The sequence below is a fragment of the Apiospora aurea genome (genome assembly GCF_038362705.1).
Source record: "Apiospora aurea strain CBS 24483 chromosome Unknown utg000002l_segment0_segment0, whole genome shotgun sequence".
Classification (NCBI taxonomy): Eukaryota; Fungi; Ascomycota; class Sordariomycetes; order Amphisphaeriales; family Apiosporaceae; genus Apiospora; species Apiospora aurea.
This window is the reverse complement of record NW_027117389.1, coordinates 2,392,753-2,417,444: the sequence shown is the minus strand read 5'-3', so window position 1 is coordinate 2,417,444 and position 24,692 is coordinate 2,392,753. Positions and strand designations below refer to the sequence as shown.

The 24,692-nt window shown below is 53.1% G+C and overlaps 6 protein-coding genes across 6 annotated transcripts; 2 read left to right on the top strand and 4 right to left on the bottom strand.

Annotated features, from left to right (window-relative positions):
* Window positions 1–1,233: 1,233 nt before the first annotated feature.
* On the bottom strand, window positions 1,234–1,970 carry PG986_003130 (uncharacterized protein; the record flags this gene model as incomplete). Its single annotated transcript, XM_066839352.1, has 2 exons — window positions 1,234–1,866; window positions 1,932–1,970. The coding sequence occupies 2 exons, from the start codon at window positions 1,968–1,970 to the stop codon at window positions 1,234–1,236; spliced, it is 672 nt and encodes a 223-aa protein (XP_066704416.1).
* Window positions 1,971–2,574: 604 nt separating this feature from the next.
* PG986_003129 (uncharacterized protein) lies at window positions 2,575–3,953 on the bottom strand (the record flags this gene model as incomplete). Its single annotated transcript, XM_066839351.1, has 2 exons — window positions 2,575–3,767; window positions 3,824–3,953. The coding sequence occupies 2 exons, from the start codon at window positions 3,951–3,953 to the stop codon at window positions 2,575–2,577; spliced, it is 1,323 nt and encodes a 440-aa protein (XP_066704415.1).
* Window positions 3,954–5,116: 1,163 nt separating this feature from the next.
* Window positions 5,117–7,866, top strand: PG986_003128 (Protein STB2; the record flags this gene model as incomplete). The annotated part of the gene is made up of 2 exons (XM_066839350.1): window positions 5,117–6,490; window positions 6,544–7,866. 2 exons carry the CDS (start codon window positions 5,117–5,119, stop codon window positions 7,864–7,866), a joined length of 2,697 nt encoding a protein of 898 aa, XP_066704414.1.
* Window positions 7,867–8,877: 1,011 nt separating this feature from the next.
* On the bottom strand, window positions 8,878–10,226 carry PG986_003127 (uncharacterized protein; the record flags this gene model as incomplete). The annotated part of the gene is made up of 3 exons (XM_066839349.1): window positions 8,878–9,363; window positions 9,417–9,882; window positions 9,949–10,226. 3 exons carry the CDS (start codon window positions 10,224–10,226, stop codon window positions 8,878–8,880), a joined length of 1,230 nt encoding a protein of 409 aa, XP_066704413.1.
* A 3,900-nt stretch (window positions 10,227–14,126) lies between these two features.
* PG986_003126 (uncharacterized protein) lies at window positions 14,127–15,668 on the top strand (the record flags this gene model as incomplete). The annotated part of the gene is made up of 1 exon (XM_066839348.1): window positions 14,127–15,668. One exon carries the CDS (start codon window positions 14,127–14,129, stop codon window positions 15,666–15,668), a length of 1,542 nt encoding a protein of 513 aa, XP_066704412.1.
* Window positions 15,669–16,462: 794 nt separating this feature from the next.
* PG986_003125 (DNA repair protein RAD50) lies at window positions 16,463–20,389 on the bottom strand (the record flags this gene model as incomplete). The annotated part of the gene is made up of 1 exon (XM_066839347.1): window positions 16,463–20,389. One exon carries the CDS (start codon window positions 20,387–20,389, stop codon window positions 16,463–16,465), a length of 3,927 nt encoding a protein of 1,308 aa, XP_066704411.1.
* Between the last annotated feature and the right edge of the window lie 4,303 nt (window positions 20,390–24,692).

The window sequence follows — 24,692 nt, the reverse complement described above, 5'->3', positions numbered from 1 at the left end:
TTTCAAGTTCAGGTTGAACCTTCAGGTAAATGTCAGTCAGTCAGGCTTTCTTTCTCTGGGCCAGAAGCAGGTAAACTTGCGTGGTGGGCTGGCTGTGAGATAAGCAAGCCAAAGCACGGGGAAGGGACCAGGCTTCTGACCAGGCTTCTGACCGGGCTTCTGACCGGGCCACCCCTCCAACTGTCCAACGGATTCATTGATCCAGCCTGGGCTCAGCACGGGCGAAATCAGTGCAGGTGTGCGCTACTAATGTAGTAGTAACTCGACTCGCAGCAGTCTACCCCACATCAAATCCGTGCTTTTGGCCAACCCCTAGGTAAGTACACTAAAGAACTGCACTGCAGGTCAGTTAATCCCGCGATTATGCCCGCCCCAGGCGCTGGGCGGCATCCGGTGGATGTTTTGTGCAAGGCTGAGAGAGGTAAAGGCATAAAATGTATTTGAATGGGCTCGGAGTGCCTCATTGTTTTGGGGCTACAGCGTCCTGTATCAGACCGTACGATAGATAGCTGGCCTCTACGTATCCGCCGACAACCTACAGCACATCACCACAGGCACATACCAGCATCAGCTACAAGAGCAAGCATACCTTAGCGATTCGCAGTTCCCTTCAAGGGGACAGCCTCCAGCAACTCAACTACCGACTTACTAGCCCTCCCTTGCCTGGTACAGTCACTGATTTCTGTTCAAAGTCTCGGCCAGAATCCCAGTCGCTGCCAAGGACGCCTCACCCGCCTCCTACGAGATACCAGTTTGAGCTGTTGTTGCTAAAGCTCGCGTCTGCAATCCAAGGCGTTCTTGTGCTACTGATCAGTTGTTAGGCTTGCCCAGGTACTAGAGAAGGTTTGTCGTTAGTAACGAGATTTCTCAAGAAGAATGATGCATACATAGTAGATTGGGTCCTGCTATTTCAGAGAGAAGATTAAGTCGACACACGTCCGGTCCTAAGCCAGATAATCACCGGTAAACCAGCTTCAACCGGCCCCGTGCTTTGACTGACCTGGCCAAAACTTCCGTCTAAGGATGACGATAAAAGGTTTCATCATGCGAGGAGAGGCTGGGCAGAATTGATGGAAAAGACGACTGACCTTACTGTGGAGGGTTGTTTGTGTATGTGCTGCGCAATCGTAGTCGCGCCCCCTTCTATCCAGACCGAACGAGGCTATCACTACGCCATCATATCTTGTGAGCGAACAGACGTCGACTTAGTAGTGTTTTCGCGTAATGGCTTTCTCAGTCATCGTATGAGATCTTCCGTCTCTGTGTGGGAGGCCCAGCACCGTTACCAGGTTCAGCTTGAGGCGCGTCCTCATAGTCCAGCGAGTCCATTCCCGTCTCGACTTTGTCCCAGGTTCTCTTCCGCAAGTCTGGCTTGACGTTCTTCTTGAACCACCCAGGCTCGTGTTGCTGGGGATTGTGAGCAGCGTTCCTCGCTTTCTTCCTGTTCTTCCGGGCCTTCTTCCTCTTCGCCGCCGCCGAGATGGGCTGGGGCGTATCGGACTCTAGTTCACCCTCTTCACTGCCGGAGGCTTGCGGGCCATCATCTTGCTTGGTGGAATCCGTATTCGACGACCTGATTTTGATTTGGCCGGTCTGGGAGTTGGAGCTCTTGGTACCGTTGGCTTTCTCGCGCCGTAGCGTCTCGAGCTCGGAATGCCGAAAGATGGCGATCTGTTCGTCGGTCAAAGTACGCTTAACTCCATCGGAATAGTACCCCAAATCATCCTCTTCCTCGCCCTCGAAGTATTCGTCATTAGCGTCGTACGTGCCATCTTTTGTTGCTGTTGAGTTCTCAATAAAGTCTGCGGAGAAGTGCTGGAGTGCAGTTAAAGAAAAATGCGCAGCATGAAAGGCTGCTATGTCTGCCTAAATTGTATGCCGATTAGCTACCGGACACCGACCTGTAACTCCAACGCGTGGAGGTAGCTTACTTGAGAGACATTAGGTGGGTTGTTCATAGCAGCGGCCATATTGGCTACTTCAAGAGGGCCGTGGTCACCCGGCACGAGAACGTAGGAAGCATTAGTGGGATTGATGGATGCTGGGCCTGAAGCTGCTTGGTGTAAGTAAGATGTTGCTGCTCCAAAATCAAGTCAGCTTGGCTTGGGCAAGGAAATAAGTCGATGGCAGGGGTCCGAGAAGTGCCCCACTTCAGGTGCGGAATCGATAATTTGAGCCGTAGAACAAAGGCGCCTGGATCGTAGACTACGTACCCTATGTACTGTATCGTGGATACCCACGGAAGTAGTAATAGGGATACCGTGAACTGCCCGGTTGTTCATTGTTTGCTTGGATTAGGATCCCTGTCACGCAAATTTTGCTATGCGTTGGGGGATATTTCAGTCGCGATTGAATTCATTCAAAAGATTGCCCACAAGAGTGGCTTACACATACACCAAAGGCCATGAGTTCATGGCACTCTCGTGCTTCTCCCAACGCCAGGCACAAGAGGAGCGTCGTCTCAAAGTCCCCGATCCCCTCTAGAACGCCGAAATGCCTAATAGATATGTAGCCGTAGAACGCCGGAGTCCTTACCTCGCTAAGCTTGGTGTAAAGTCACTATAAACCCCATCCTCATAAAACAATTTCCCTCGCATCCTGCAAGCGGCCTTCACTTGGGCAATAAGGACACTTGCACTTGTTGTTCTTGCAGAGTCTCTGCAAGCTTTCCCGGGCAAGTACATGTCCACAGGGCAGCATCATGGGCGGGTTGGCATCGGTAGTCTGCTCCTTACTGACGGGGCAAACGAAGATAGAGTGATATACCATGCTCTTTGGAAGCGGCGTCTCAAAGGCCAGTTCTTGATCCGTGGTCCACTCAGTACCTTTACCCTTGACTTTGTTGAGGAACTTCATAAGCTGCGGCAACGCGATCGAGCCAGCAGTGGCGGCGACGTAGAGGGGAGACTCGGCAGAGAGTCCGAGCAGAGAGCAGAACTCGCGAGTGAAAGACGCTGCCACCTCGTCAAACGCGAGCGTGATGTCAAAAATGGCACGGTAAGGCGAGGCTTCCATGTTGGAGGAGTAGACCATAGCGCAGCTGAGCTGCTGGATTTCTCGTAGATGGCGATGTTGAAATCGGCCAAAGTTGTCCCTGGCATACTCCAACGCGCCAGATCGCCCGTTGGCCGGCGTATCGGGCATACCGTTCACCCCTGGGCCCTTGAAGAGCCAAATGAACTGCAATCTGCAGAGCTCAAACTCGAGATTAGAGCCCCTGGCCTCTAGTTCGGCGCAGTTGCCCCGCGCCCATGTTATCGCCGGCAGTAAGTCATGTGCTTTCAGAGAAGAGAGGATGGAGTACATGGATGCGAAAGAGGCCTGGAGGGCCTCCGAGTGAAGCACCGAAAGCTCGGAGGACGGGTCAGAATCCACTATGGGCACATCAGTGGGCGTGGGAGACCGTGGTGATGTAGGCGAGGCCAGTGTAGCCGGAGATAGCTGGGACTGGAACTGCGCCATGGAGTTGTCTTCTTGCGGTTGTGCCTCACTGATAAAGGTAGATGCGACACCGAACTGCCCTTCCCGCAGCAGGTGCATAGCGATGGCCCGGTTAATGAGGTCCGGATGCGCAGCCATAGGGTCATGCTCTGTGGGCAAAGTGCCCTTGATGACCTTGTCATTTGTAAAGGCTTGTTGCAAAGCCTTGCCGAACTTGTTCTGGCCCTTGTGTACACCCTTCAAGTCATCGTTGACAGCTTCCAAGCCTTCCCTAATGGGGTTCTGCAGCTTCGTCAAAGTCAGGATTGTCGTGTGAGGGTCGTTGGCTATCGAATTGGACATCAGTATAACGTCGAGTTTGCCGGGTCCTAGAGCTACCCACCTGATTCCGCCACTCTGTGCCTCGCTTCGGTCAGTAAGCTGATGATTTTGTCGACATCGTCTACTGCATCCGACAGTCTCGCCGACTTGGTGAGCTTCTCGAGCTCCTTTTCCAGCTGTAGCATCGCCATTTCGCCGCTGTGTGTGTGAGTAGTACTGGGAATGCCGTAGGTCGCTCGATCGGTGTTATACAGAGAGATGGGGCGTACGCCATTCACCCTTTGGTGCGCCCGAGGCAAAATTCCCGTCTCTATGCAGGAAGTAATCGACGACCTCTTGGGCGAAAGGGATCGAACATAACGGTGTGGGCAAGTAGGAATTGTCGAAGTTGCTGAATCGACATGCACCGGGATGGGAAAGTATGTCACCGAGGGCGTTGGAGAGTCGGCTGTTGTGCTGCAGGCGTTGTTGATTCCAGACAGCGCTAGGTTAGTGGTGGCGCTCCCTGTGCACGCCTGATGCACCTATCAACTCAAGTTGATTCCACTGTAGGTACCTAACGCTGCTTGCTGTATTCACCCACGTACAAGTACGCCTCTGTTTCCCATCTTGGTATTTGGGCACAATGACGTGAAGAGGCATGGGTACATGTGTACGTAGACGTATATTGGCTCACCAATACTGACCTGACATCAACGTATTCTTTAGTAATAACATCGACTGGAGCTATTCAACGTTCTACATACTTAAAGTACGTGGTCCAGGTTAGGGGTATATGTGCCTCTCCCATTTGAAGTGCTGTTCGGCATTTGGCTTCACCTCGGGGGAGAGTCCCAACATATACTTACGCACTGTCTCGGCAAAGTCCCTTACTGGCTGGGAATGACGCATTGAACAAACAGCCATTTGGACATGGCCCCCAACACCCCGCCGAAAGTTAGCGCAGCTTCCACCAACCCAAGGTGGACTGGACGGACTTTCCTTTGCTGCTAACCTTACTTCTTCCAGGCCGTTTCAGCAGGGAAGCTGCCACTGTCGTATTCCGGGTTCAGCTCTTCCACCCACCTGGACACGCACCTCGACCTGAACTACAGCCTACAGGGAATAATACGACCAGACGCCCTCGGGGGGGTTAATCCTTCACATGCTTTCAGGGACCTCGGCGAGCTGGGACATACATTGGAAGACTTCACGAAGGTTGGCAGTTATCTCCAACTATCTGCCGCCCCTTTTTGTCTTCTCGCGCCTCCGTCCAACCGAATCGCAACGGATGCCTTCCCAATAATAATGAATTCGTGTGGGACAACGCAACCGAGTCGCTACGAGGCACAGATTCTCGCAGCAGCCCCGAACCATGGCGTTTCGATTTCCAATGTCGACATCCGACCCAAGGATGCATAGAGAGGAGGATCTCACTCTCTTGCGAAAGGCTTCGCAGAGAAACACGAACCTGCGAGCCAGCCCACAGCAACCAGACGGCACCGTCACTCCGGCCCCAGCTCCCGACTCGACGCAAACTACACCAGCCGCTGAGTCTTCTCCGTCCACGGTGTCGCATCGCCGTCAAATTGTCCTTGCGGACCCCGTCGCTTTTAGATACCTCGAGGAAGATCCGTCTGTCAATGTCATCGAAAGGAGAAGCGTGCTTCGTGGCTACGAGTTGTATATGGTGGAACAATGGGCGTGCTCCCGCTCGTCGCCTACATTGGTCATAGTGACATATACAGGCGATGAGAAGCACTCGGTCGTGGTCGGCGTTCTTGATGTCCCCCAGGACGAGAGTACTTGGTCTTCTAAGCTGCGGGTATATTTCAAGGCCATCCAGCAATTCCATGCACGGCCAAAAGGAACTCCCTTGGGGGAGCTGATGTTGACCAACCTGAGCAGCTTCCCCTCTGCCCTGACTGTGATACCAGTCCCTGACGGAGACATCAAACTGCATCGTCAAGAGTTCATCGTGAACGAGGACCTCAAACGGCTGGGTTGCTCTGGGCGTTCGGGCATGACGCTTTCTGAGCCAACCCCTGCCGCCAAAGCCAAGTTCCTGCAACTATACAAGACCAATGAGAAGATCACATTTGCCGAAGCAGTTATTGAATTAGTAAAGCTCTGTCAAGTGGCCCTAATGATTTTTGGCAAACTAGAGCAGGACTACATTGATGGTCTCTTGTGTGATGTGACCGAGACCGCGATTGGGGACTGGTGGACGGAATTTGGAACGGAATACTACAACATTGAGCCTACCGACGGTATCCTTGGCCCGACTACTGTGGCTGCGTTATTGGGTCTTTTGATGGGAGCCCGTAATCGACTCAGCTATTTCGGCGCGCCCATGTCGAAAGACGTATTCGACATCGATGCTACCAAACGGGGGATCAGCTATTTCCAGAAGTACCAAAAGATTGAAAGAAACCGACGACTCGACAGGCAGACACTGCACAAGCTTCATGGTGCCACTGCGAAGGCTGCTGCTGGAGAAGGCTGGGGAGTGCAGAAAGCCGTCAAGTCCACAGTCACAGAGATAGGAGGCAAGAGGGGAGAGCTCGTCTTGGGGATGGTGGGAGGGCGAGATAAAGGGGGTATAGGGGACATCGAAACCCTTGACCTGGAGAGGTTCATCAGTTTGGCTCACGGTGAACGAGCGAAATGGCTCTGGTACGGGAAGCCGAAACGAACAGCAATGGAGCAGCAAGAACGGACAATGCCAGATTTGCCTAACATGCTTTTGGTAAAGACGAACAGGCAGATCCGGTTAAGAAGATACTCTCTGCTCCTTCGGAGGAGGAGCCTGGGGCACGCCGGAAGGAAGACTCCCCGGCCGTCTATTCTGGCACAGTCCCTGGTTCCGCTACCAGCGTTGCCGCCGATAGCCCCGGAGAGAGAGAAGCGCTGCGGAGAGGTGTTTTCAAGAGCGTTGCCGGGAAGATGAGCGACGCGCGGTCTGGTCTTGGACGCATTAAGGACGCTGTCTCTGGCGCGGGTGGTAGAGGCCATGGCCCCCGTCCTTCTAGAGACGAGTCATCTGGGACGACGGCATACTCAGGGACCGACAGTGGATTTCTGTCACCGACATCGGGCCTAATTGGAAGCCCTACACCTACAGGTATTGGTAGAGCCTTCACCTGGAAGAACAAGCCCGAGGAATATCGAGATGGGTTCAGAAGGGACCTCGAAAACACCTCGTCAGCACCAGTCTCGGTTGGAGGGTTTGAAAAGCTGGATTTACTTCCTGAAGAACAGCCATCTGTTATCCACGAAGGTGGCGGGAAGTTGGTGTTAGATGCAATAGCCCGGCCATCACAGACGTCAAAGATACGCAATGAGGTCACCAAACTCGAGACGTCTGTTGCTGGTATGGGAAAGGATAACAGAAGAAATCTCCAAGGCCCTGCGCTGGGAATCGTGAGTCGGCTCGACAGTTCGGTCCTGCAGCTGCACCGAAGACACAGTGTTGCCGGGCTTGAGTCACAGGCGTCGTTACTCAACGAGAATCGATGGCCTCGCCGACTCTCCTTTGGCGACGCGGAAGAAGCAGTATTGACCTGGACTGAGCTGGCGACTCTGGACAGCGAAGACGAAGATGAAAACGAGGATGATAAGTTTGCCAGCAGTAGACTTGCCAGCCTGGATCGCCAGGCGCAACTCGCCGAGGTCGCGCGCGGCCTGTACATGAACGTCCAAGGCATCGCGTGCCACATGCAGCCTTGGGTCGTGACCAAGGTCGAGTCCATCTCGGCCTTGGACGAGCGCTACGCCGCGCAACAAGAAGAACTTCAGGCCCTGTACTACCAGCTCATGGACGCGTACCGGCGCGCCCAGGACAACTCGCAGGAAATGCTGGCCGGTGAGCGCGCGAATCTCACCGAGGCCGTCAAGGACGTTGAGGTTACCATCGCCAAGCTCGAGTACGAGATCAACGCCCTCGTCTCGCGCGTCGCCGACGTCGAGGACGGCGTCGCCCAGTTCGAGATCCAGGTCGACGCCGTCGAACGGCGCGCCGACGAGCTCAAGGCTCAGCTCGAGACCGAGGGCTGGCTGCACTGGGCTGTTCGGACTTTGACCGGCATAGGGACAGGTCCCAACATAACGCAAGAACCAAGATGATATCCATCATATATAGACGTGGCTTGCTCGCGTACCTGGTTCTTTTCTTTCTTCTTGTTCTTCTTTTTCTTCTACTTCTCTCCCCTTTGTTTTATAGATGTGGGCCAGCAGCCCCGGTATAGCATAGCCAACGCATGGCAAAATGGTGTTTGGGAAAAATAAAGCCGTATTAACGACAAGTTTAGTATTATTATTATTATTATTACGTTGAAAGCGCAGATACCCGCCACCAAGTTTACGGCTGCCGCGATGCATGACCATTTGGTCTTATAGTTTCTTAGTAATAGAATGACATATATTCTGTCTTCCCGACTTCAATGACTGTAGCCCCCTGATTATGGCTGACTACCGAGGATGATATTCTAGAAGCCCTTGCTCTCGTAATACACCCCTAAACTGAAGACCGTGTAACCGCAACCTAGGGCCTGCATTTCGTCCTTATTTAGTTGAGCGGAAGACTTGAAACCGGGAGGAATGTATGAGTTTTATATTCACCATGGCATGCTTTCAAGTGTGTCTGGTATCTTGAATGTCAGGAATTATAGCTCTGCTTTGGTTTTCGGTATTTACCTCTACGCTCCATCCAAGCCAGTTTATACGAACTGGGCGTAGACAACTCAACGCTCATGTAAATACTCCCAAACGCTTCAAAGAGCCCAGTCCCTGCTCGATATCGTCGCCACTAAATGAAGGCTCGTCTAGACTTGTCGTCCAGTTTTTGAAGCAACACATGGGGAATAAAGCCGTCAGAATTCCGTATAACTCCAAACCATCCCTCTGAAAAAATAAAAATTAAGGGGCTTGAACCAAAAAATACCAGTCGCTGAACTCCATGGATGGACACGTGCCGGGGTTGGTTCCTGTTTCCCCCTTCTCCACGCTAACCCGCGAGGCTTTCTTTTGACCACTCTTGGTCGGATATCTGTGAGAAAATGCAAAAGGAGAGTCGTGATGATCGTGCGATTTTGTACAGGTAAAGGACTTCTTTATACCCTGCTCACCCGGTCATGCTTAATCGATGGTCATCCTGCTGGGTAACGGCTTGACATCGCTCATAGAGTAACTGGCCTGGTCCTTGTCCAGCTCACGCTTGATCGGGTTCTCGAGGTGTTGCTTCAGACCGGCCCCAAAGTTGAACATGCAAATCATGGCGTTGATGATGGTCAGGACGATGAGAATGATGGTAAGGACAGCGAACGTAGTCAGCGACTTCTTTACCGACTTGTAGAAATCCTTGTGCGTCTCGTCGTAAATTCGAGACAGCTTGAAGATGAAGTAGGCCAGTCCGCCGAGATACAGGATGATGACGCAGATCATGCCCCATTTCCATTCTTTACGAACGAATATTGCTGCCGCAAGCAAGATTGCGATCGTAACGGGTACCGCCGCCGATGTCAGGCCAAATTCGGCGTCCGTCTTGCCTCCGACGATGACGAGGAACTGAATCGTGAATCCAAGGAAAAAGAAGAAATCGAATTTCAGAAGTGCGATGTAAACCTGTAGCAAGTCAGCAATGCGTTTTGCTCGCAGTCCAGCGCAATGTGCCATACCTGATAGTACAAGAACCGCTTTTTCATCCGATAGTCAGCTCCTATGTGCTTCAGGATGTCCCAAGCAAACTCTTGGTACAGCTTCCAGGCAATGAAGCCGAGAAGAATGCTGGTAAGGGCCAAGATACAAGGAACGGCAACCAGGAGAGGCTTGACGTCGGACCAGAGGTCGGGTTTGGCCATGGCGCTCCGGCTCTTGAGAATGTCGACTGCTTCTTTAATCTGGTCAATCTGGATAGCCGTATATACCAGCAGCGCCAGGTTTGCGATGCATAAGCCGATGACTTGAATGGTATTCTTCATGCGCAGTGCATCCCAGCAGAGCAGCAGCACGTAGAGGAAGCCGAAAATGAAGAGAGCCAAGAATGTCGGAATCGTCTTAAGCTGAGACTGGACCTGCTCATCTTTCTGGAAATTATTTTGAGTCATATCTCGCAGACTGCCTTGGAACTTGACAAACGTATAGCTGCAGCGACACGTTAGCTGCCTGGGAGGTTTGCGGATAGCAACTGGATGGATAGGAAGAACCTACGCCTCAAACACAATGCAGAGAATGGCCTGCAAGAATGCGACGAGCAAGAAGTATCGCGGCCATTTCTTCTGAAATATCTCGCCGGTGCCCTTGACCAGACTCCCACCGCGACTACGCTTGGTCGACGCAGCCATCATGGGAAAAGCGCCGTTGGGCTGCTGTCGGGGTTGTTGCTGGGCGGGATACTGAGGAAATTGGGCGGGCGCCTGTTGTGGCTGCTGGTCGTACTGCGGGTATTGCGCGTAGCTGGTTTGCTGTTCAGAAAAGCCCGGATCCATCTCTAGGAGAGAAAGTCGCGGGTTGGGTTGGGAAGCCAGGACGGGCAATTATAGGAATTGACTCCTCACGTTAAGTTGAGGAGTCGAATCCAATAAAGAGGATAAAATATACGCTTCCGGGCGATTGATTGGGCGTCGGGAGACGATGTCGCCAAGTGTGCCCTGAGAAGCCCGTTGGTTGTTTTGTGTCTCACGTTAGACAGGTTAACGCAGCCAATGCGACCGGTTTGACGCTATGTGAGAGGCTAGGTAGGATGCAGAAGAATGTGACGGATGGTATGTTGATGCGTGGGCGCGACGACCAGGCCTTCCTTTGACGGAGATGTACGGATTTTCGATGGAAAATATTTTCAAGATAGCAAAAGGGAAAAACGAAAGCAACGATGAGTAAGACGACAGGATGGTTCTTGTCGCTGGCCGAATTGCTGAGATGCGAATCAATTAGATGGCCACTTGATGGTTGGGTCGACTGAAACAAGCTGAGGAGTTTGATCCGTAACGAGGGTGATGCCAAAGGATCCAACGGGCCAGGGGGTCGCCAGCTAAGCAAGACCGACAAGACAAGACACCTAGGAAAGCTGGAAGACCTGCTTCGGGGTTTCTTCTTCTTTTTCTTCTTGGGCGTCCGAGAATAGCTGTGCACACAGTCGCCCAGGAGATAGTAAGGAACGGGGGGGGGGGGTGATTGATGAGCCTTGGGGTCTCTTGGCCTCGGTCTTGGTGTGAGAGAGATAGAGGGTGGTCCTTAAGCGAGCGGCAAATCCAATGCAGCAATGGTCGTGTTTTCCTTCGTGGTTCGAGAAGGGAAGCGTGTGCGGGAGGGGGGGTTAGACTAAAGGAAGGGGGTTATGGCCTAGGTATCTTTTCTCGACAACCCTTATGCCAATGCCAATGCCAATGCCAATGCCAATGCCAATGCCAATGCCAATGATGATGCAATTGGGGGATTGGGGAGAAGAGGGAGGGACAGGTCGGGGAACGAGTCACGAAAGAGCGGACGTCAGCCTTCGAATGAGGCTATGCATGCGCAGGGGATTTTTAGAAGATAGTAGCAGAGAGCTGGGGGATTTCACCAAAACAACAAGCCATTCGGGGAGGCTGTGAGAGGGACACTTTGCATGTCACGATTAAAGGCCTGGGAAAAAGGGCTGTGCTGGGTTAATGTTACTGGCCGCGGTCTGGAACTGGGCACTATCAGGGCACTACTTGGCTGCTGCGGACGATAACTGGGCCCGGCCTATCCACTAATATTTCCCCAGGGAACCAAGGGAACGTGGGAAAGTCATCTTGGCAGCCGGTGCTGGACAGGGGGGTGGGAAATAATCAAAATGTATTGGATCGCGAGCGACAGTGTGAAGAGCACGAGATGTGGACTGACTGGCCTGCTTTCCCGGCCCGACAGTCGCCCATTTGATGGGATGGGGGGATGCAGGAAGGAAAAATCCCGGGAAGGACCGTAGGTTGGGCTCGCAAGGCACTGTGCTGCCCCCGTCCGCGCCTCCTGGCAGTTTCAAGATGCCTTATTAAGTAGACGCTCCCGTCCTCACAGTGAGACCCGGAGCTGGCAGGGGCCAAGTATTTCTTGAGAGTGGTCGTCAGCTGCGTTCGCAGATCAAGATTGAAGCTGGAGACGTCCACTTTTCCATTCCAACTCCTTCAGAGTCTTTTTCTTTTTCGTCTTCTTCCTACTCAGGTATGCATCAAGTCCTTGAGTCGCAATGCAACGTTCAAACTTCTGCACGAGGTGTGGTGCATGACGGTGGCCTCTTCCTTGGTTACCCTGGCTGGCTGGCTGGCTGGCTGGCTTTTTGCTTGCTGCTCCCGCTCCGAGCTTACGACCGACAGGACTGGACACGACTGGACACGACAGGGGCCTCAGCCCAGGGCCTAAGGTGCTTATGTGAGAAGGAGGCCCGGAGATGGAACCCAAAGAAAAGGCAAAACCCCTAAGCTCAACCAATGGCTGGTCACCTTGCCTATTCCGGTCCAAGCCATTGTCACGAGTAGAAAGTCCGTCATCTGGCGTGTCCGACCTGTCAAAACTCTTTCGGTAGAAACAGCCGTGTCCGTCCGCCCAAGTAAAGTACATTTGATCGATGTCCTGGAATTCAGGTCGTATTTTCTGATCCTACATGACTAATGTTACACCCAGACCAAACTCAGATGGTATTTCAATAAGTGCCGTCTATCGATTACAGTATGGACCTCCATTGGAGGGTTTGATTGCTTCCATTGATTATGATGGGACTGATCTGCCTCCCGACTATTTCGTGCTCGGCATAATCGGCAGTGCAACTATCAATCGAGGTTTAACCGGCTGTACGGCGGTAAGCCGCTCAGTCCTAGTACCTTGGTGATCAGCCTGTATCACGGGAGACGCCCCTGGGCCAATATTCTCTAGTAGTAGGGGCGGCATACGCCGGATAGGGATGTTCCCTGTCAGTGTAGTCCAGTTAAGCCGTTTCAACTCCCAAGAAGCCGGGTAGGAGGTGAGAATTTCTACAGAGGATTGGGCCCACTACGTGCATACCGGGGTCGTCGCGGTATTCATCTTTGAGCCTAGTAATCCGTGTTAGCAGTACGTGTAGGTACAGTAAACATGGCAGTGCGAGTCAGTGTTTGGTTGACTCGCTGTACGTGCTGCATATGTAGCAGTAGAGTATCACAGTATATAGTATATAGGTCAGAGGGACATTGCCCATCTGACTACCAGCAATGACACAGCAGCAGCATCAGATGAGGGACGGCAAATCAATCAACAGATGCGAAAAGAGCAGGATCTTGATACGGATATCCATTTCGGCGCATCGCATCGCATCGCATCAAAACACAAGCCGGCTTTGCAGACCTAAAAATGGAAATGAGACATCGTAAAGAGGGCTGATCTAGCGCAAGGAGTGTGTGCTGGTCCAAGCGGTCTATTACCTGGGCAATACCCATCATGCGCGGTTCGGCAAGTGGGCAGGATCTCTGGGCATGACTGGCATCAATTGAGAAATTGCCAATTGCCCAGAAATGTCTTGGGGACGACTCCTCTGGGCTGACACAGCCTCCCGACGATGTCGTTCGTTTGTCCGTCACGCCATCCACCCGGTCCTTGGCGAAACCAATCGACCATCAAACAGCGCAACATCGGACAGCTCCTCTGGATGTTATGCGCCGGCGTGCAAGTGCCAGAGACGTGCAAAAAAGCGGCTTCTCCAGGTCTTCTAGAATACTGCTTGCTGAGCTTGCCTCAGCTTCAGATGTAACAATAACAATGACTCGGTCTCGTACGGGTATCTTTAGTTGGGTCCCGTCTTGTAGTAAGTGGTGCCGTAGGGGGTCTGCCACTGGGGATTCGGGATTTTAGGGGACCTGTAGCCCTCTCAAGTTGGGCAGTCAGGCTGCGCTACTGTACAGCGATGGGTATTCCCCACACTGACTTGATCGAGCCAGCCAGCCAGCCAGCCAGCCAGCCAGCCAGCCAACGCGTAGGCGCGTCCAGCGATATGCGGCTACGTCAAACGTCGGTAAAATCAATTTCAAGGTGATGCATTTCCGATTGCCTTGTGCGATATCTCGTCTCATTCAGCAGCCCAAACCGCTGAGCAACATAGCCCAACATGATGGACATTGACGAAGAGGACCTCTTGCACAATGTTGCCGCCACTGGCACCATGGACTAGTAAGAAAAAAAAACCAACTCATGCCTGACCAAGTCTGCGAGGATCGTGGCTCTGACGTACATCCACCAGCTCCATGTGGCCAGCCTTGTTGCCGCACATCGTATCACGAATAGAAAAGGTCGGCAACCACGAAAACGAGCTCCTGAAAAGAAACACCCTCGCTGGCCCAAGTTGCTGACATTGCCCTGGGGCACGCTGCCAGATCGCCCACGATGACTTTCCCATACCGCAGATGCCGTCGGCGCCGGCTGCGACGAATATGACTTCAATGGCGCATCACCCCGCCACGTCCGACACGGAAGACACCGAGAACTTTCTTGCGCCGCTACCATCCTCGCCTACCGAGCCGCCCAGCACGGTGTCCTCGCAAGACACCAACAAGGAAAACACCCCGGTGGCGCCGCGGTCGACCGCGCCCACGCTGCCCGCCGCCGCGCCCGCCGTCGCAGAACCGCTGTCGCCCGGCACCGTCCCGCCCCAGGTCACCGCCATGCTGAACGAGATCACGACGACCTTGACGTCTACCTTCCCGACCTACCCGCCACATTCCATCCAGCGGCTCGCCGAGCTGGTCCTCGCGCCGAAACATCACTACAAGTCGCTGCCAACCTACTTGCACGCCCTGGATCGCGTCGTCCACGTCACCTCCGGCCTGAACGTCTACCCTCTCCCCCCGGCCGTCCCCGATGCCTCGAGTATATCGCTCCTGCCCAACGGGGCCACGGACGCCATCTTGCCCTCGCCCTGGGCCGCGCCCGGCAGCGACGAGGCCCTCGGCGGGGCCCTACTGACGCCGATCCCCTGGTTGCAGCACGGCTCGCAGGGCCAAGGGGGCCTATCGCCGACGTCGTCGCAAACTGATTCATCGAGTGCCGCAGGAGACCGTGCAAACGATTCCGAGGGAGAGCTCCGAACCGAGAGCACCGAGACCATCGACGGGCCCAATGGCATGGGCAGCATCGAAACCGTCACGGTCACGGTCAACGGCGTGTCCTCGATGGGCGCGCGCGTCGGCGTCGGCGTCACCCAGGGAGAACTCCTCCGCCAAGAACAACGCGCAGGCGTAGTGCCCGTGAGTCAACTCATACCAACCCACCACATCCACCCTGGGCAGTTCCATCAGCAGCAAAATACTCAACAACAGCAGCAGCAACAACTGGACCAGGACCAGGACCAGGACTCGGGCCCACAGGAGAACCAGGCTGAAGGTAGCGTCTCCCCGTCCACGACGGCGACCTTGGCAGACGACTCTCCGGCGGCCTCAGAAGCCAAAGAGGGCGTTGAGGAAAACGCTGCCGCCGAACCTGTATCAGACCGCGCCGAGGACGAAAGGCCCCATGCCCGCGGCCCCGAGGAGATCGGCGCCGAAGACATGGGCCCGCAGCGCGAAAGCAGCTCCTCGGCGAATTACGGCGGCGGAGCCGGCCTGGACATGCACGGCATCGACGTCGAGGCCGCGGTCGGGCGCAAGGCGACCGAGACGCGCACGTCACCCGACACTGCCTCTACCGCCACCGTTACGCCCGACGCAGACGACGCCGACAATGCCACAGCAACGACGGGAAAGGATGACGGCGACGAGATGGAGGGCGTCGAGTCAGCCGCTGCCTCCGACGCCGAGAAAGCGCGGTCGCCGACGCCCAAGCGGGAGGCCGGGGACGACCTCGAGGGCACGAGCAAGAAACTTAAGGAGGATCCCGAGAAGGGCACGTCGCCTAAAGAGGAGGAAGAAGCCAAGGCCAATGAAGAAGAGGTCGCGAAAACCAACGCTTAGGGGTATGTGGGTATTCGGAGTCGAGTTCTGGGAGATCGGCACTTCTTATGAGTCCTGGCTGAGGGTTTTGTTCCCTGGGAAAGGGGGCTGTCGTTCGACGGTTTGGCAAGCAAGCCTGGGTTGCGGCTGTTGCGCTTCAGCTGGTGATGAGAGAAAGAGAACGAGAAGAAAGCCCGTGTAAAAATAAAATGAATGTTGATTGAGAAAGATGCGAAGCGTATTGCTTTTGAGGAGATACCAATCGAGAATGATGGACCACCCATACAGCCTCTTTATAGGGTTTTTACGTACAGATTCATGTGAACTTAGTAGGCTTATGTGAAGTCAGTAATGAATAGGACTGGTTGACCTAGAAAATTTCGATGGCTATTAATTAGGCCTGGCTGGAAAAAGGGGGTAGGTAGTTGAAGTCCAGAATATTTAATCACGATAGTAAACTTGAAGCGTTACGAATAAGAGAAGATAACAGAACCATCATGATGCAAATGGGATTGATTGCCATGAACTTGATTTGGTGTCAGTTCCCGATAGATATCACAGCTCGCAAGCCCTCATCCCGTAGACATATGGACTGCGATCAACTCATGAATCGTTTAAGCTAGTTTGCACAATGATACATTTCTCGGCCTACTCTCCATAGCCAGTCCAATCAGCAGCAAATCCTCTCAGTAACGCCTCTCGCAATGTAGCCATAAAGTAAGTACCAGATCCCCTAATCAGGACGTGCACTTGAAGACAGAACAACATCCAAATGCCGGAGCTTGCCTCGGAAATGCTCTACACCAGTCTTTTCCTTAGAGAACTCTCCTAATGCTCTCTCTCTTGATAGTCGAGTTCTGGTGTTCATCTCGTCCGACGCGGTAGAAGTAGTCGCAGAAATCGGAGCATCGCATGTAACGGAGAAACTCCTCGTCGTGGGTGATGATAATGAGCTGAAAGTTGCTTTGGGAGCGACGATCGTTAATAAGATTGTGCAAGGACTCGGCCAAGGCTCGGATGTTGTCGCTGTCGAGGTTGGTAGTCGGCTCGTCCAGAGCGATGAGACCGCAGTTCGCACCAAAGGTCTCGGCAAGCGCAAGACGGATAATGATAGATGCCAGCACCTTCTGGCCTGCGGAACATCGGCCGCGCATGTCCATTTCAGTGTCCTGTTTTACCATACATACCCGATAGTTATAGGAGCGTCGACCCGTCGTTGCCTCGTTGTCCGAACGGATGAGGATCGTGTCAATATCCGTACCCTGGTACGTCCTCTTCCATAAGTCGCCGGCTATCCGATTCACGTCGTCCATTTTAAGCGAGTGGTATCGCATGATCGCAGAATCAAGCGCCTGCCCATAGAGTCCTAAATCCTCAATGGCGGCTTTTGTCGTCTCAACTTTGACGTGCGCCTGCCGATAGTTTCTTGCTGCATGCTGGTAATCGGTCTCCCATTTCTGCATCAGGCGAACCAGCTCGTTATCCTTCATCTTCATGGCTCCGATTTTGGCACTTTGTTCTGCGTTGACCTTGTGCCGCTCCCTCTCCATATCTGATGCCTCCTCACTGAAGCGTTCATAGTCCTCAGTCGCATTGCGGGCCTCCAACTCGGCGATCTCACTTTTCAAGGTTCCGACCTCGCGAAGACACTTCCGGTAGTTGAGGTTATCCCGGATGTTCTGCTTCTGCCGATCGCTGTTGTTGATCTCTTCTCTGAGTTTGTTGGTGCTCGCAGCTAGCTCCTGCATGTCTTTCTCGATGCGTGCCTCACTCTTCTGCAGGCTATGAATCTCTCGATCTGTTGTCGCAAGAAGTGAAGGTCCGCCGCGACCAACGTAGTCCTGGATATCATTCTCAACAAGCTTCAGCTCGTTGACGGAGCCTGCAAGTCCATCACGCTCCGAGGCAACTTTCGACTCTTTCTCACGGCCTCGCTCCATTACATCATTACGAATCGCTCTGGCTTTCGCAATTTCCGGCTCAACCTTCTCCAGGTCTTGGTCAGCTTGATGGATTATCTCCTTCTGGTGGTTCAGATCGTCCTTGTGGCTTTGAATTTGATTCTGCAGGTCTTCTCGCCGTTCCAGTTGTCGAGCGGCATCGTTGACCTTGTTTACCAACCCACTCCGGTCCAGTTCAAAGGAACTGATCGAGTCTCGAATACGCTGTTTCTCTGTTTGAAGAGTGGCCAATTTGGTCTTCACGGACCTCATCTGCTCGGAACACGTCTCTTGCAGCTCGCGGATCTCCTCGGGGGTGCGAGTTGCACTGCTCGCATGCTGCTGAGAAACAATTCTTTCAACTTGGCTTTCGGCTTCTGTGAGGTCCTGGTGGGTGCGCGCTATGGATGAGACAGTTTTGCTCATGGAGTCAAGATCTTGACACTCCTCCTGCTTTTCTTTTACAGCTTGATCGAGTTCTTCAAGCTTTTTGAGAATACTTTCCTCCTTCTCTTTCAGGGACTGGATCTCCTGTCTCAATCCTGGCTTCTCAGATGAGAGGCGAACATACGTGTCGTACTGAGATCGAACCATGCGTAGGCTCCCAAGCTGCTGCTCAGCAAGCGTCAGCTCGTCTTTGGCCTTCTCCTTTCCCTTCTCGTTGAGCCCGTTCTGTATCTGCTCAATAAGCTTGGCCTTCTCGCCAGCTGAAGGGCCAAAGGCGCGGTCGCATAGTAAACATTTATTCTTCTTGTTCATAGCCTTCTGGCATCTGTCATAGAATTCCTTCAGGCTATCAAATAGCGAAACATCTTTCTCAAGAGTGAGAACTGATTCCTCGAGCTCTTCAATCTCATTGGGTAGATTGTCCACATTTGGAGTATCATCTGGGTTGACCTCGGTCAGTGCTTTGCACACCGTGGCCTTGCATTTCTCGAGCTGATCGCCTTGACTTTTTGCCTTCTCTTCGAGGCTCCTGAGGCTGAACTGTGTTTGCTTCAGATGCTGGTCTTGCTCGTCCCGCTTGCGAGTCGCCTCCTCCAAGACCTTCGCTCTGTCTTTCTGGGCACGATGAAACTCCTGCTCAATAGATTCGGGTTTCCAAGACAAGGCAATCATGGAGGATATCTTATCGCCCCATGTGCTGGTGATTGTATCCAGGTTACGCCTCTTCTCAACTAGTTGCTTCTTCCGCAAACCCAGCTGGGCGCGATCGTCGGCTAACCTTGTGCACTCGACCATGTCGCGGCCGAGTCTATCATTTTCGGCCTCCAACTTGGCGAGCTCATTCGACTCGTGGCGAATCTTGCTGTCAAATTCGGCGTTTTGGAAATCCTTGTTGAGCTTCTGAAGCCGCTGCTCAACATCATTCAACTCGGCGTCCAAAACTGCTTTGCGGCCTTCATCGACATCCAGGACATTCAACTGGGCTTGTAAGGCACCGACCCTCTTCTCCACGTTGCCTATTCTCTGCTTGGCAAAAGTGCGGTCTCGAATGTAGCCGGCTTTGCGTCCTTCGCATTCAGTGATGACGGCTTGTTTCTTGTCCGCCTCTTCCCTATTCTCTTTCTGCAGGTACTCGAGCTCGCGCTTCTTGTCATTAAGGATTTTCTGGATGCGTTCAGAGAATTGCTGGGCTTGTTTGTCGCTAAGTTGACCGTCGTACCCACGAATGCCGTGCAGGTTCGCTGCATGTTGCACGAGCTCTACGCGTAACTCGAGCTGCCTTTCGTATTTGTCCTTGTCAGACTGATGCTTTCCACGTTCCGCCTGTTTCGTGCCGAGCGAGCGCCGGGATTGTGTCAATTCTTTCTGCAATTCAGCGTATTGTCCCTTGTTGTCCTCAAGCTCTGCCTCATGCCTTGCCACCTTCTCTTCGAATTGTGCCAGGTTTTCTTCCAGCCATTCATCAGGCTCGCTTAGCTCCTTGATGCTGGACTTGAGATCTTCTACTGTGGTCTGGCGGAACCCCAAGTGCGTTTGCTTGGTCTTCAGATCCTGGACGATGCTGTCAAAGCTCTTGGCCTGTTCACGTTTAGACCGAACATTCTCGTCAAGCTCGGCAATCCGAGCGGCCATCTCTTGGATCTCCACACGCAGCTCCTCTATCTCTGCCTGCATTTCCACTCCACGCGTTTCGCACTCGTCAGCTCTCTCCTTGTTCTGCTTCTCGGTCGTTTCGAGGAGCTTGAACTTGTTGAGCTGTTCTCCGTGCTTTTTGCGGATGACCTTTAGGTTTTCGATTGCCTTGATGTATTTTTGTGCCTCGAAAATTTCATCAAAGCGCTTCTTGAGCGCCAAGGGCTCGCTCATAGGCCATAAGGATTCGTCCTGGTGACAAAAAATGACCGCATCGAGGACTGCAGGGGCAACGTTGAGCGTCTTGGGGACCATCATGTCGATCTGAGAATTCTTGGAAGACACCACCGTTCGCTCTCCATCTCTGTTAGTGACCATAGTGGACTCCAACGTTTTCTGCGAGCGGGTGGTCTTCTTGACGGTAAGCTGGATTCTACGCGAGACGACATGGTCGGCGTTGGGGGGTGTCCGGAACTTCAGTTTGACCTGGGCGAGGACTTCTCGCTCGCCAGTCAGATTGGGATCATGGATGAAGGCACCGCCCTTGCTGTTGGGTGGAAGCTCGCCCGTAGTAGCGTACTTCAGGCACTCGATGATGGTTGTCTTGCCTGAACCGTTGTAGCCAACAATCAGGGTAAGAGGGGTGTTGAACTGGATGGATTGGGGCTCGTCAAACCCGAACGAGCGCACACCCGACACCAATAGCTTCTCTATACGAGACATGTTGATTGACTGGATTGGCCTTTGGCAAGGCAAGAGACCAGAAGCAGCTCTTTCAGGTCACGGGGGCAGGGATCTGCAGTGCTGCGCTGCTGCAAGTGGCTGTCCAGAAAGTACACGATGCGTTTGATGGATTAGAAATGTAGGTTATGGCCCGCTACCATCTCCACTGGTAGAAGGTGTGTACGAAATACATAGGTTGCCTCGTAAACGATGTGCTCAGTTCCCAAGCGTTGGTGTCGTGATCGTTGCGTTCAGTGCTGGCCTGGCCTGTGAAGTTCAGATGAGTTTTGTCGAACAGACATGGAGCATTTCATAAAGTTGCATTGCAAACGCGTGTTCGGGGTTTGCGGGAGACGCGCCTTCCCTTGGCGACCCTTGATTAACACGCAGCAGCACCGAAGCACCGACCCCAGCGCCCAGCGGCAACTGCCACCCCGCATATGCCCAGATTCTAGGCCCGCAGTACGCTAATTGAAGGACAGGGCCTACAGTACCTGCATCTATGATGTAAGCAAGCAGCAATATTGACTGCTGCAACGTGATGATGATCAATAGATGTATATATATATATATATATATCCTGTAGTAGATCCAATGCTTAAGAGTCCAGGTCCCTTACTTGTTGAGGATGGCGGTGCTGCAGCGCCCGTTTGTCCGCCACCACAGTCAGAGTCTCCAAGCTCATGTGTCAGGTTGCTGTCAGATCGTCTAGCCTTGAAGGTTTCGAGAAGTCTTCGCATATATCTACATACTCCCGGGTCCACACTCTATTGTTGGCCTCGATAAGAGTGAAAGCTGGCAATGGATGCTAGTCACCCTGGTCAGCTGAAAGCAATATAGACTATGGCGCGAATGCTACCTTTGCACGAGACAGATCAGAGTGTCCCCGGCTTGCTATGCGGGACCTGAGCCGGCTCTGTGTGCGTGTGGTCACGATCACCGCCATACCTATCGCGCCCACCAATGTCGCGAGAATCGCTGATGGGATGGCGCTGTTTTCAAATAATGCCTACGCCTTGGTCCGCGTGTCGCCCGAACCCGATCGGACTCATTAAGAAGGAGCCACCAAAACATGCCTGATGGCACAGATGATGTAGGGGCACCGCGTTAAGCCAAAGGATAATAATCTGGCGCGGCATAGATGATATGTGTCGGTTCGCATATTGAGGACTTGAGTTCTCTAATCAGCTCTTACCCAAGCCGAGTCCTTAGCAGCTCGGGGCCATGCCGTATACTCAAGAACGAAGCGTCCTGGCGAAGGTTGCTGGCGCCCTAGGCGACAATAATTCAATAGACCGCCGGCTCGGCGAAAGCCGTTGGTTGTCTCAACCCCTCCTGCAAGCACACAGCGTATTTGGCGGTAACTAATAAGTAGCATATCTGAATTGTGTCGGTTTACTGGCGGCGGGATGGTCTCAGTTTGAGCAGGTGTTAGTGAGCGCCGCAAAGAGTGCATACTGGCAAAAGCAAGAGCTGGAGTCTGGAGGTGGACTACTACAGGCCTGAATATAGGAAAAATCGCCCCGGTCACCGTACGGGTTGGCACAAACAAGTACATACCTCCCTACTGGAAGTTCTTGGATACAGGGTCTCTGGCCAACTTCCGCCAAGTTCCGGGAGCGGGCCGCGAGTCTAAAGGAGCGCTTTCCGCTTTTAATTCTTCACGATGCCACTTGCTTGTAACGCATTCTCCAGCACCCAAGGTTTCAGTACGTCCCGGTGACTGGTCCATACAATTACACGGGCAGTGGTTGCGATCTCATGATGCAGTAGCAGTAGAGCGCTCGCTTTAGCACAGGAGGTAGGAATATTGCGCGGCCTCTAACAAGTCCAAAAGACAAGGTCCCATGCCAGCTCTAAGATCAGCCAGCTGTGATGTCACAGGTGGGGGGTCACTCCTGAGTTGCCCGGATCGCCCAACAGCTCTATCACTTGCAGCTTAGCAGAAGCAGGCAGGCAGGTTGACCGACTTCCTGGCTTGCTATCGCTTATTACATTCGAGAGACGGCATATTGACACAGTGGCTTTCCATAGCGGGTACCTGCTGCTGATTCACCGCAGTATGCAGATGCGAGTCATGATATTGCGTAGGTAGGTAGAATAAACACTACGTTGCGGTATTACCAGATCCTTGGGTCAGAACTTTTCGTGATTTGCGAACATGGGAGACGAGAGCTAGCTACCATGCGTCGCGACTGCTCCTGTGGTGTAACCCTTCAGCAGACCGGATAGCCCATGTGACCAGACCAACCCGTTTACAGCGTCTTTTCGCGTCATTGGTGTACCTCGAAGGATTTGTCGGCTGTTTACCAGAGCTGTATGCTGCTGTGTAGACGATCGTCCCTGCTCAATGAACAAAACAGGGCTCGTGCAGACCCCCGAGTCAGGTCTCGAGGTACTGTAAATTCCCGCTGTCAACACACTGACAGCTGGACCCTTAGTATCGGATCTTTTCCGATCCATGTAGTCGTAGGGTATTCACATTCTTGTAGGGTCGGATCCTGTATGATGTAGATGCTTGCACAGGCTATCATCCACTATCAGACACGCTTTCAATCTCACAATATGTAAGGGTTGATGTTCCCAGAGTACCTAAGTAGCCGACAGTTTGCCAGGTCCATCTATCAATCCTTCGCCATGCAGCACATATCGTTGACACCATTCCGATATGTATGCACAAGGGGAGCTGAGATTGGACGAAGATCTACAAGACATGCTTGACCTTGCAGATAATATTCATTGCTGGATGAGCCAAATAGCAATCGTGCATACATGGTGGTGGTACGAGTTGTCATAGCCAGATTGGTAGGAGACTGGGGATACAGTTGCACCACATCCTTGCCCAAGGATCAGTATGTGGCACATGTATTGCACACATAGATCTGTATCTTCATCTCGGATGGGGCAAAGCCCTCCCCAGAAATATTAGTATCCCCCTCCCTCAGCATCATCCAACTTCGCTGGATTTTCCCAGCGGTTGGGAGAAAACAACCACCCCTTTGCCCGTCGGTGACAAGACCGCCCTCCCCACGACCGCCCCCGCCCCAGTAATCCGCCCCGGAACCCATCCTTTCCTTTGCCAAACACCAGACACGTCCCATCCAGGACCCATGTGGCCGGAAGATAGCGGATTGAAGCTATTGGGTTGGAGCAAAAGCTCCGGCGTCTTCTTCTTGGTAAGACTCTAGAAGCCGTGCGAATTCGATTTTTTACATCGGCAGTTTTTGCGGCGACGGGCCCAGCTGTATCAGGGCATTTCGCACCTCCCCCGAAATACGAGCAGTAGATAGTCCCCGGCGCGAATTGGCTGATGTATGGATTGAGTGTCTGACTGAGTGACGTATGCAGATTCCTCAGAGCTTCTAAGCTTCTTCGATCTCGCGTACGGTACCTAGCACGGCTGGCAGGTAGGTACACATGGTATATTGTTATTACTGGGAGAAGAAAAAGGCATGCCGCCCATGCCAGCGACAACAATAACAGGGTCCAGCTAGGTCAAGGTCATGAGCGCCCCCCCCCAGTTCATATTGCCTTAATGCCTTAACCTAGGGGATGCAGCAGTCAGTCACAAGCCGATCCTCTGGCTATCGAGAATTCAAGCCCATTTGAAAATCCCATCCCATCCTCTCCTTGCCTACTTTTACTCCACCCTTTTCTTTGGCATCTCGTTTCTGCTGCCCATTGACTTCCAGGTCCCCTGCAGCAGCTTCGCCCATTCACACAAGAAACAATCCCCTTTCAAAAACCCAGGGCTTTTCGGCGCCGTCGGAAGCATACTTCCTCCAGCTTTGCTCTGCATGTTTGGGGATCGCTGACAAATGAGAAGGTCTGGAAGCCAGGCGCCCCCTACGTCAACCCCAGTATTTGTGCATGCAGTGACTGCTGTGCTGTGCCTGGATACCCTCTCGAGCCGGCAGAACTTCAGAGGAGCTGGTTGATCGCTCTTCCACATCGCAGACCAATACCGCCGTCGGTCGCGCCGTGGATGGGGCGCTGCTGAGTTTCACGGAGACGATTCCCCTCACCCTCGTTACCGCCATCTCAGCGTCGTTCGTGCCGTGGGTTGCCATGATGAACCACGGGGCCCCGCCGCCGCCTGCGGGCAATGGCAATGGCAACAGCAACAGCAATGGGAACAGCAACGGCAACAACGGCAACATGTTTAGCCTTTCTGCGCCGAATGCAATGAGTGTAAGAGAAAACCAAACCACCTAGCCATTATCAAATATTCTTGCCCAGTCCTCAAGCCTTTTCCCCTGACCGTTTTGCGCTTTGTCCCTGTGTGATGGGATGCCAATGGGAC